This window comes from Pimephales promelas, chromosome 3 (genome assembly GCF_988280905.1).
Source record: "Pimephales promelas chromosome 3, fPimPro1.hap1.1, whole genome shotgun sequence".
NCBI classification, from domain to species: domain Eukaryota; kingdom Metazoa; phylum Chordata; class Actinopteri; order Cypriniformes; family Leuciscidae; genus Pimephales; species Pimephales promelas.
The window spans coordinates 22,612,623-22,625,455 of record NC_142771.1 but is presented as its reverse complement, the minus strand read 5'-3'; the positions used below and the strand labels follow the sequence as shown (position 1 = coordinate 22,625,455).

Here is a 12,833-nt window from a genome sequence, read left to right as displayed (position 1 = left end):
TAAATCTGTTTTTATCAATGAATGACTCTCTCACCCGTAGCTATATACAGTAGTTTCCTTCGTCAACAGCTGCTTGCACCCCCTGCTGGTGAGGTCGAGTAACTAACAGCTATGGAGATTATCAATCGGCAATCTACTGATATTCCTGCCGTTCCCGGATGTGAAATGTTGAATTTTCTGTCGAATTTGAACCACTGAATTTGTGAAAGTGAATTTGTAAAGCGATATAAAATGGACCGAAAAAATTGCCTGTCGAATATTATAGGTCGTATTTTTAAACAGAATTAATATTTAGGAAACAAAATGCATATTTTTTCAAGTAGTGCAACTCAACAAGACTTTTTGATTCAAAAACATCAGATACCGTTTGCAGAAGACTCATCTGGTAGCACTGCTTAAAGCACCTTTATTTACATTTACTCATTAAGCACACACTTTTATCCTAAGCAACTTCCACTGCATTCAAACTATACATATTTTCAGTCGATTCATTGGGAATCAAACCTTGGTGTTGCCATACTCAGCTGCTTGAGCTACAGGAATCTTTGAATGTATTTGATAGTGCAGACCAAAAGCATTGACGGTCATTCAATCAACAGTTGTGCGTGAGCACAAACACGCACAAGCTGCCCACACACATGTAAATATTGTGATCTTAACCATCCTTTTTGAGAGACAGGTTAAAACATAATGAGTCACAGCCGATGATGTCACCACACGTGATCTTGTTTAACCATATCAGGTCGATTTGAACACAAACTCATGAGGAAAGACCTGTTGAACAGATACTGTGTTTATATGTGAATGTGCACACAGGGGCTTCTCTGTCTGGCCTGCGTGGGCTGCATTTACATGATGTTTCACGTGTTAAAAATGCTGCGTAACAGAAGCCAATGGTGACTATCTCATTTTCTCTTTCTATATCCGTCTTTCCCCGCTTGTTGATATTTTTAGAGCCCACAGAGAGGAGAAAACAGGCCCTACTGCAGGCAAGGCAGCAAAGACATGAGGGGGTGGAGGAGAGAGAGAGAGAGAGAGAGAGAGAGAGAGAGAGAGAGAGAGAGAGAGAGAGAGAGAGAGCAAGAGAGTGTACATGAGTAGTAGTAGCTTTCTACGTCTTCCAAAGATAATTAACTGCACTTTCAAGGCAAGGAAAAATCCAACAAGACTCCAAAGGCCGTTCCACACGCTCTCATTACTTTGAATGGCAGGCCCTGTGAAGACTCTATCAGCACCGCAGAAAGAGCCAGCTATTACAGTAATGTGTGACATGATAAGGTTGAACACTTCTTTAGACTGGGTTCATTTTGTGAACTGACTGCACTGCGGGTGGAATTACCTGGTTATGGTGCTCGATGCCCATGCTGATTGTATTGATGAGGATGGCGATCATAATCCCTCTGTTGAAGTACTTGCTTTCGACGATACCCCAAAGCTTCACTCTCATTTCATCCCAGATGTCTTTACATTTCCCGAAACAGGTGCGTTCACTCTTCAGTGTGTCTTCATCCCCCCGCTCATCCAAGTGGTTGTCATCCCTGTCGGTCTCATCGAGCGCACTCTCCACTTCCTCCCCATTGGCCGAATGCCCCGTCGACCCCTCCCCCTCCTTGAGTGACGGGGCTGCAGCACACTGTGGACACTCCTCTGGGTTTGGGGTGATGGAGAGGGAGATGGCATTTTCTAGAGTTTGGGAGCTGTGGTCCAACTTGGTTTCGTGAATACAGTGAGGCTCTATTAGAAGAAAAAAAAAAAAAAAAATGTTTTACATTTTCATACAAAACAATAAAAACTTTGCCCGTCAGTTTCTTGGATAACTGCCATGATACTGCTTTGGATTGAAATATCATTGGACCATTAAAGCAACTTGCTCTTTGCTTTTATAACTTTATTATAAAAGCAGCTGAAGAGGCACCATTTCTGCAAGCACTTAATGACCTCACACTCTTAAACCAATGTGCTTACGCACACACACACCACCACCAACAACAACAATAACTTAATTTATCCTCTTCTAGCTGGTTTCCTAATCTAGTTGTCAAATAAACCTGGCATTGTGTACTACAGCAATTGTTGGCTCTTTGATGAGTGCTTTGTTCTTCTCTGTTAGTCACTTTGGATAAAAAGCGTCTGCTAAATGCAGAAATGTATGTAAATAAATTGCTATTAGGTTTGGAGTTTCAAGGAAGCTACTGTAATTTGAAACTTGGCCAGGCTTTAAGCTTGTGCAAGTGGCTAAGTACACTGAATCAAATGACAAATAACTCTCTGATGATGTAATTTATTATTTTAGATAATTATTGGAGTTTTATATGAATTAATGCTAATAAAAAGCACCAAAATTCTAGAAAATTTGCTGTTTAAACATCCTAATTTACTATAACTAAATACAAAAACAATGAATTTTAAATGAATAAATTAAATATTTAAAAAAAAAATTACATTAAATTGCTATGCAGTGATTTCTTTTTTGTTCCATCTTTTGAACCATCCAAATGAACCAGTTCACAAGAATGAATCATAATTTCCAATGCTACGTATGAATGAGAGATGGCAACTTAAAATGAACCAGTTCACTAGAATGAATCAGAATTTTTGAAGCCAAATACAAGTGATAGAAGATAGATAGGATGAATCAGATCTTCCAATGGCAAGTTTAAGACAAAACCCAGTTTACTAGAATGAATGAATGATGTGTGTTGAAAAGTCTGATTCATTCCATAAAAGCATTTTAACACTTCACATGAGCAAAAGAGGAGAGTTTATGATGTCTGATTTCACTAGAACAAGAATTAATCACATTTTTTAACATTACAAATGAGCGAGAGAGGGCTTTTTGTATGAAAGCTTCCTACTATTTTGAAAACCATTGACCTAATGTCAGGCTATTTATTTTTAGTTATTAATTTTAGTTATCTACTCCCCAACACTGTTAGTCATAGCATTTTTCTGCCTCCAACTCTCTCCTTACTCACTCTGAGCTGAACGGCAGTGATGTCTTTCTCCACCATTCACATTAGCTCCTCCCCCTGTCGATCCAGCACCTCCTTTGCCACGCCCCTTCCCTCCCCCAGGAGGAGGGGCTTTGCCACGGAGCATGTAGTAAAGGGCGGCTGAGCGACGGCGGGCCTTGCGTAGGATGTGGCAGACCAGCTGGAAGAGTTCCTCGTAACAGTTTCCGGGCTCAACAAGTGAAGCCAGCGTGCTGGAGGATAGGTAGCGAGCACGTTGCTCTTGCATCAGCTGGTGCTCTCGCTGTTTGGTCTCTGAAAACTGAGTGGCAATGACCACCAGGCACAGATTAATCATGAAGAAAGATCCAATCTGGAACAGGAAGAAGAGAGAGAACTTGAATATAATGAAAATGATCACTCACACTTACATTGTTCTAAACCCTTAAAGGTGCAGTCACATTTACCGTTGTCCTGAAAAATTTCACAGCCAAAATCCAGCCACAATGAGTTCAAGTTGATCATGCAATTTTGTTGAACAAAATAAAGCGGCTTGATTAGATTTTTCTTCCATGAATAAAAAAAAAACAAAAAAAGTTTGAAGAACTTTCTGGTACTTGTCAATCTTTTCTGAAGGTTTTCTGATGGCTTCATTGACAACTCAACACTTTAAATCAGATTTTTTTGGATCTTGCATTCAATTTGCTGATTCAATGATCACATTCGCAGCAGTTACAATAAGTGAGTTGGAACCTGAGAACTGAATCAGTCTGATTCTTGAACAAATCATTCAGACTAATTGTGCAAACCGGATCAATCGATTCAAAAAGTTTGACTTACAGAAGAACCAAATTCAATCATAGACTTTAGTGCTTCTCTCAAGGATTGCTAATGCAGATTTTTACATTAAACTTAACTTTTTGGGTATCTTTTTCGCAAAAAAAATTCAGAACTCTTGGAATAAAGAGAACAAGCCCTATAGCACCAGGCCACATTCAGTGTAATTGCTTGAAAAACTTCAGGATATTTCATAATTTCTCCTTTTACGTTCAATGAAAAAAAGTAAAATGGGTTTGAAACGACAATGTTCATATCCATTTTTGGGTGAACTAAACCTTTAAATATATTTGAGTTTTTACATGGATTTAGCTGTCATTACTTTACCTAAAGATCATTCTTAAGCTGAATTCTGTAACCATAACTCATGTGAAGTCTCAGATGCTTCAAATATCCGGATCTACATGACACCAAAACCCCTTGGAAGCTCTCTAACGCAGCCTGTGCTGCAGTGTTTGGCACTAGCAGTGGCCATACCTGTCAAGATGAGCTGCTATAAACAGACCCTATGTTTGAAGAAGTCAGCAGACGCCCAAACAAGAGACAAGAGTTTTGTTGTGTGTGCGCCTGTACCGCTCTGGCTTTGATATGCTATAATTATCAGGCTCTTTCATAGCAGAAAACTCTCCAAATATCTCCTAGTCCTCACAGAGAAGGGCTAGATCCCTCTGCCAAGGTGAAACGGATTAGAATCGGGAGCCTAACATCTTAAAGACTGAGGGTGAACCAGTCTCAGACTTATCAGAAGATAGAGCCTGCTCTTATATCATTCACCGTTCATATCATTGGCATTTGTGAACACGCAAATGCACACAGATCTTGCTCGCCTAAATGAAAGTACAGCCTGGTTGCAGCTTATGTGAAGTAGGGATCAGAGAGGACGGATGAGTTGTGAGGAGGACAGAGAAGGTGGAGAAATGAGGAGTTGGGCATATGTGTGTGTAGGGCAGCTGTGCAGATGCATCCTGCCTTCTCATCTGCTGTCCTGATTTGGGATTCTGATGTGTGACTGGACTGCTCCCAATCAACAGATTTCTATGTAGATAGACACCTTCTTTCATATCACCAATTCCACTGTACTGTTTAATGCACACACACTGCTTTTCTCTTTGATATGCTATGAACATATGTGTTCCTTTAAAGGGATAGTTTAACCAAAAATGTAATCACCCTCATGTCGTTAACTTTTTTTGTCTTCATGCGAATTTTTGAGGAATATCTACAACTAAGTTTTCCAAAAGTATCATGAGCCCAAATTGATCATAGACACCATTCCCACCAATTTTCTATATGGTCAACTTAGCTCACAATGCTTTTGGGAAATTCACCCCAGGCCAGTCTTTAATATTATGAATGAGAATGAGGACTGGGGGACAAAACAAGTAGTGATAGCTTTGTCTGAAGAATAGTTAGGACTTTAAAGCTGCAGTATGGCATTTTTTCCTCTTTGTCTCCATCTCTGTTTGAAATCTTATTATAAAAACATTATTATAAGCTTGCTTTGAATTGAGCTAAGGCAAGCAAATATTTTTGAACTTTGGCTGGTTATGTATTTTCTCAAATATGTAGATCATTTTTAACCCAAAAAAGCTATGAACTGCAGCTTTAAGTAATTATTCACTAAACATATAAACATTGGCTCTTGCTCTCCTATATAATAATAAAAACAAAATATATACAGTATATATAAAGATTAACGCTTAATTAACAGCCCACAATAAGAGAAGATTAGTCATGAACAACTTAACTTATTTGAGTTTGTTTACACCTTTAAGTCCCAAATGGTGCCTTTACAACATTGAAGACAAATCAGTGCAGTTACTTATACATTACTTTAAAACAAAAGAAAAAAAAATCATCTAACATTGCTTAGAAAGACAGACAGTAGACAGAAAGTGAAAGGAAAAAGAAAGGGTCAGACATTCAGAAGGAACAAGGCAGAAGTAGAAAAGGGGTCAAAGGGGTGCTGGTTAGTGAGTCAGTTCTGTTACAGTTGGATGAAAGATGACAGGTGATGATTTATACTCTCATTTAATATTGTTCTGACAATGTAAGGGTCTGGCTGCAGGCAGGGTGACCTTAAGACTTCCTGTCCAAAAAATAAAAAAAAATAAAAAGGACAGTTATTTCATTATTTTGCTATCAATTTGAAAATGTGAGAAGAAATTTGCCAATAGATTTATATGATATAGGTTAGGCAATAAAATAAAATATATTTTTAAAAATATTTATAAATCATATTTATTACTGAAACCCACAAGCAGCAAGCCAAAAACATTATATTTTACATTACACATAACATTTTATTCTAATCAGAGAAAATGCATTTATTCTTGTTATCAACTGAAGAGAAAAAACTGGACACAGAGATCCCAAGCAGGGTTTCCGTTGTCTGGTAATTTCCAGACATTGGCCAGGAAAAAAAAAAAAAAAAGTCTGACAAAATTAAATCTCTCCAGTCAAATTGTCAGATTAAAATTGAATAATAACACAGGGTCTGAAATTGACTTTTTGGCTCACCTGCCACGGGGACTGGTAGATGAAAAAAATCCACCAGCCAAGCAAATTTTTTACCGGCAAAAATAAACAGCCTTTTTGTGTCACATATACATTAATTTAAATATAGCCTATATTTAAACAGTTTTGTCATTATATTTCTGGTCTATTATTTTCCATTTTTACTTTTATTTACACACATTACACAATTTACACACGTTAAAATAATATTTTTGTGGTGGTGCCTATTAAAATAGTTCTGTACAAATGAAATGTATTAATTGTATATTTAATAAAATATATAATAATAATAATAATAATAATAATATTATTATATAATGAAAAAATAGTTTTACTCTGCCTATTTTTTTACTCCATTTACTCTGACTGATCCGATCAGTAACTGAAGGACTGGAAATATCAGTTGTTTTAACTATTCTTTAAAATGAATCAGTTCAAAGAAGTCATTATTTCACGAATTGGACGTGTCATTTTCGGACATGTTCGCGTTGTGTGATTATCCCGGCAGGCAGCTAGGACATTTTGTGTCAACACAGAAAACATTTCGCTTTCGCATTTCACAAAACTTTCGTCCTGGCTCCGAAGAGAAAGAGTGCCCGCACAACCGGGGCTCTCTCTGTTCATTCTTTAGTTGAGCCCTGTCATGCACAGCAGTTCGTCTACAATACTCATCGATGAAATAAGACTATGGTTGGACAAAATTTCACTTTGGAGCAGAAGCATCGACTCGTTATCATCGAGGGCATACAATATCGATGGTTCATGAAACTTAGAAGCGGTTCTCGAATGGAACCAGTTTTCAATTCCCAAAGCCCAAACAAAACAACTCCGTCATGTTTGAGCCATCATGCCAGATATATTATAACATTAGAAAATGCAATTTAATAAACACTTTATTACATTACTATTTTGGTTTGAACATTCACCCGCCAGTGGCGCGGATAGCCTTTTGAGATTGAGAAAATGTACCCTCATTTGGCGCTTGGCGGGTGTTAATTTCGGACCCTGCCCTAACACAATATTAATTTGTGAATAAGCCTAAAATGTATAAAGCAAAAATACACCGAAATACACTTGTGGTGTGAACAGGGCTTAAAACGGCTGTAATATAGACCTAAAAAATGAACAATTGAGTGAGATGTTTCAAATATGGCCAGGCCCAGGCAGGCAAGCCTTAAAAGCTTTTTTTGTGACACTGATTGAATCAGGAACATTTAATTTATAGATCAGTGGTTCTAATCCGCACACTCGTAGTCTACAGATTTCTTTTTCTCTCATCAAAACTGAATAGCCTATGTTCATCAGTGCTTACAGCCTATATCAAGCAGTGACAGGTTTGTGTGCATTTTATTTTGTGATCAATGTTTGAATGTTTCAAAAAGTGAATGTGTGTGAAACCATAGCAAAAAACAATACAACGGACGCTCATGTTTTTTTTTTCCGTCTATTTGAAAGTTAGGCTAATAATCACAATTGCATTCTATACGGCCTGATTAAGTCATTTTTTAAGTTACATAGCCTGCCTCTAGTTTTCCTCAACTTGACTAATTAAGAGGCGATATTTGACCGGCATATCATCAAAATGTCCGTAAAACGAAAACAATCCATTTTCGTTTGACCGGCACCGTTTTATTTCTAGCGGAAACTCTGATCCCATGCCTGAATGAATTGCTCCGATGTTCAATAGAAGTGAAAGGAAGTGAATAGAGGTGCATCGGCGGGGTGCGGGCTGTGTCGGCACACTATGGCCCTCTCTCTACAGGTAGTGACTGCTAGCTGTGTGGTTGCCAGGTTACAGACAGAGCAGGGCGTCAAAGAAGTAAATAAAAGTCCTGAGGGACAGCCTGCACACACACACACACACACAGAGTGAAAAGACACATCTTACTCCCTCAAAACAGTGCAGATCACATAGGGATTTGGCTGTTGTTTCAAGCTGTTTAGGGGGCGCCAGAGAGCTTAAAGCATCACAAACTAACATGACTTCAGTGTGATGTCTAATGTACCCAAACTTGTTAGTAACTGCCTTTTTCAAGACACGTAAAAGCTTTAAAAAAAACATGATTGTGAATAAAACATATATATATGAAAAAAAATAAAACATGGAAATACTTTGAGATATTGTTAACCACATACCTTAATTTAGGCATTTAACAAAAAACTTTTAGAGATTCTTAAGTGAGAATTCGACGGACTATCCCATGAGCCGATACGCACACTAAACAAGTTGCATAGGGCCCCGCAAATTACTCAAGACCCCCCCCCCCCCCAACCCCCCCTTGTGTCAAAGCGCGTCAATCAAAGTTTACCACATCGATGAGAAAATTATGCAGAACTATACTTCTGGTAACGAAACAAGAGAAAAAAAACACAATGAGAGTGAATTGCAGGAACAGCAATCAGGTAGACTTGTGTTCTCTCCTCTCCAAGTTTGATGTCAGAAATAAAAACAGTAAAGTTAATTTGATGTGCATCTCTCTCTAGTCTGTCTAACCCAGCTGGGCAGTGCATCTTTTGCTCTGTCTGTGTCTTGCCTATGGACCTTTGGTCACTTCCTGTTTTGTTAGGCAGCACAAGACTAATAATGACTAATCTAAATGATGTTTGCTCAGTCTCTTTATACTTCACTCAGTGTCACATTCCACCAGTCAAGGTAATGCTGGTGCATACTGGGAAAGATCACATGACAGCTTTGCAGGGTGCATGTGTCAGGGTGGCAGGGTCTCTGTCAGGAAGTGTGAGAGACTGCCGTGATGGCAGCAGGGGTCCAACCGCTACTCTGATGAGCTCTAATTAACTGCTAATGCTTTCACTCCACTGACCTACACAGGATTAGGCCCTGTCATTAGCTACACACACACACACGTGGAATTCACATTTACTTGCCAGTTGTTGGGCTAAAATGGATTTCGGCATCTCCAGCAGTGCCATCAGTTGTCTAACACGTATTTGAACGCAGGAAATGGGTAAGGTAAGAAAAGCACAAATAGCTACAACAAATATCAGCAGGCCTCTCCACTATCTGACCTGCAAATCTCACTCCTAAATCCATTCCCTTCCTCTTTTATTCCTTTAGTCTCCTGCTGTCTTTCAGCCTCAGATCCCTTTCCTTCTTATCCTCAGGGCATTTCTTTCTGCTCGCTCTCTTCTTTAATCTTAAGAGAAGACATTATCCGAAGCACATCTCACTGCAGGGCTGTCTCGTTCACTGCTGTTCCTCCCATTCAACAAAGAGGGCCGCCGCGGTACAAGAGCTGGCTCCAACACAGCATTGTTAAACATACAGCTGAAGCAAAGATACATTAATTTTATAGTGTCCAGCTATTGATTCTTCACTATGTTGTTGTTCATTGCCTAATTGATCTCTGCGGCTCCGTCAACTCCTAAATGTACTGTTTAGCTAATATCTGGATCTTTGTAACCTTCAGGCCATCAATGGGAGTCATGCAGATTCAGTTCAGTTCAGTCTGTCAATAAAAGCTGTTTGCTGACATCTCTGAGGAATGGCAGTAGTGATGTTTTTCAAGACTTTAAACTTCAGCTGCAATGCACCATATGGCAGGACTAATCAAATGGATTTGTTCCTAAACATCTACTACCCGTTACGTGGCCTTGCATTAAAACTACTGTATTAAGTTTGAGCTACAGATGGCACTCTAAACACTAAATATGATTGTAAAAAGATGATTGTTTTGGAAGAAAAAGTAAATAATTAGTAGTAGGGATGCACAATATATTGGTGCCATAGTAGTTATCGGGTGATATTAGAGATTTTGTTTTATTTCTTCAGCATATTAAAATGAATATCCATTTTTAATACTGTACATTAATGTTGTGATGCCTAATTTAAAATTTAAAATGGTTGATTGCAGTTTAATTGTAATGTTTTATTTTTATTTGACAAAATTAATAATCAGCTATTAATCATCTAACATAAAATGAATCACTATATTATCAGTATCGGCCAGCATATTAATATCAGTGCTTCCCTAATTAGTAGGCTTTGTGCTGAAAGTTTCAGTGTTGTAATGTGTTAAGCTGCATTTTTGTGTCCAGGAGAGAGACATGACCTTTTTGTTCTTACCAGTGAGACCAAACATCCAGTTCACCCTCTGGCCTTGTTAAAGGTCACTAAACTTCAGGTCCTCCAAGACTACATGCCATATAAAACCACAGACTACAAGTTCTCAATAATTAGGACACATGCTTCATCTCTGAATACATGCATGACAACATATAAAAAACTTACGATGATGAGGAATATGAAGTAGATGAAGTTGTAGAAGGAATGAGCGTCCATGACGTAGTACATGATCTCCACCCAACCCTCTAGCGTGATCACCTGCACAGACCAGATCAGACCACATTCAGGCTCTTTATACACGTGGTAAGATTAGTCTCCGATGATCCATCACAAGTTGTTAACTGCTGTTCACTGCTGTTCTCTTTTGTCCAAATGCATCAGGATAGATTAGCATTTGCAACACACTACACATGACTTCATCGGAACCATGGCAAGCCGTTTTAGCTTTTATTCATTTCCAGGATATGAATTCTTGATATCAACAATTAAATTCTTGATATCAGAAAATGTAATTGTTGATATCAACAATTTAATTGCTGATATCTGTAAATGTATTTTCACTAGTGAAATGTCACCAAGGGCTGTCATTCAAAATGAATTGTTGATATCAAGAATTGATATTTTACAAGTAGAAATATCATTTTTGATAAATTGTCACTAGCTGAAATGTCTATTCTTGATATCAACAATTCAATTGTTACTAGTAAAAATGCTAATTTTTGATATCTGAACATTTATTTCTGATATCAATATTATTTCAGATATCTAAAATGGCTTTCTTACTAGTAGAAATCACACTTATGAAATCAGAAATTAACATTGTAATAAGTACAAATTGAATTATTGATATCAAAAATGAACATTGTTACTAGTAGCAATTCAATTGTGGATATCAAGAATAGACATTTCAACTAGTAACAATTGAATTCTTGATATCAAAAATAAAGGTTTTCACTAGTAATAATTGCATTTCTGATATGTGAAATTGGAATTTCAATTAGTAAGAAATCAATTCTTGATATCAACAATTGGTTTTGAATGGCAGCCTATGGTGACATTTCACTAGTGAAAATACAATTGTTGATATCAAAAATTACATTTTTTGATATAAAAAATGTAATTGTTGTTATCAACAATTGAATTCTTGATATCAAAAATGTAATTGTTAATATCAAGAATTCATATCCTGGAAATGAATAAAAGCTAAAATGGCTCGCCATATCCACTGTAAAAAAATATTTTCAAGATTTGTTATCACAACATATTTTCTTTTGTCAAATCAACTTTATAATAATTGATTTAGTTGAGATAACTTATTATTTTGAGTTTCTGATGGTTAAATTAATCTCCTTCATTGCATTAACTCACTTTTTCCAGTTCAATCAACTTAAAATTTTAAGGCAACCCAGGTTACTTATTTTTTTTCGTTAAACCAACAATATTTTTTTACAGTGTCGGAACATGAATTGGATCGCATTTACACTTATATTTAGTGCTGCTGATTTATGATAGGATCACCCAAAATTTAAACAAATGGCATTTGGCTCCGTCTCATACCTGAAATATGACGATCCATGCGTAACCTATGTTGTCAAAACTAATCGCTCCTTTATGTGGGTTGGTGTGTCCTGTATGACAGCGGGTGTAGTACTGGTTCCAGTTCACACAGAGTCCCACTGCAGAGGCACTGCCATTGACCAGCGGCTCCGTACTCAGACCCAGGGCCTGACGGTGCAGCGCGTCCTCTTTATCTAGACAGCACTCCCGTCCGCCCTCTCTCCGAGCTGGCACATCGTTGCAGGACATGATGCCATTATCCTGAGCAAGAGAGCAGATGAAGGGCCGCTCGTCATCCTCCTCAGGCCGATAATATGGGGCGGGGAGGGTGATGCCAGATGTGCTGAGGACAAGACGAGAGGAGAAGTCAAGGTTTTTGGAAATACAGTGTTAAAAACTGCATTAAATATGTATATCAACAATTAACATACATATATGCATATGCAAACTAGGGATGTACGAGACTAGCCGACTAGTCGATTAAACAACACTGCTGCTGCCAGTCGACTTGGAAATACTATTTCGTTCACTATACTAGTCGTTCAATTTTTTTTTTTCAATTTAATGTTTTGCTTTATATTTTTACAAAAGCTACTTTTAAATCACCATCATGTAAAGGTTAAATCTTAAAACTAATATATTACTTTGAAATAAGTAGTATATTTTACAGCGGGAAACAAAATTATTTCATTTTATCTCAGATTTTGCATGCGCTGGTTTTCACTCACGGTGGTTTAGGAAAATGTCCACTCGGAAGATGAACGAGGAGAAGGATTATTTTGAAAGCCTACACAAAACTTTTCTGTTTTTTTTTTTTTTGTATGTCATGTCAAACTAGTATAAAAATGAAGCTTACTTATAGGCTTGTTATGAGGAACAATATGGTA

At 37.6% G+C, this 12,833-nt stretch overlaps 1 protein-coding gene across 4 annotated transcripts in view; it reads right to left on the bottom strand.

Annotated features, from left to right (window-relative positions):
• The window catches only part of cacna1ia (calcium voltage-gated channel subunit alpha1 Ia), a 196,550-nt gene that overhangs the window by 64,951 nt on the left and 118,766 nt on the right, over positions 1-12,833 (bottom strand). For all 4 annotated transcript variants that reach the window (XM_089128503.1, XM_089128502.1, XM_089128505.1 and 1 more), the window contains exons 7-10: positions 11,947-12,289; positions 10,555-10,647; positions 2,976-3,324; positions 1,340-1,734 (exon numbers count right to left, since the gene is read on the bottom strand). In XM_089128503.1, the coding sequence (XP_088984629.1) occupies positions 1,340-1,734; positions 2,976-3,324; positions 10,555-10,647; positions 11,947-12,289 (1,180 nt within the window). The remainder of the gene's footprint in view (positions 1-1,339; positions 1,735-2,975; positions 3,325-10,554; positions 10,648-11,946; positions 12,290-12,833) is intronic.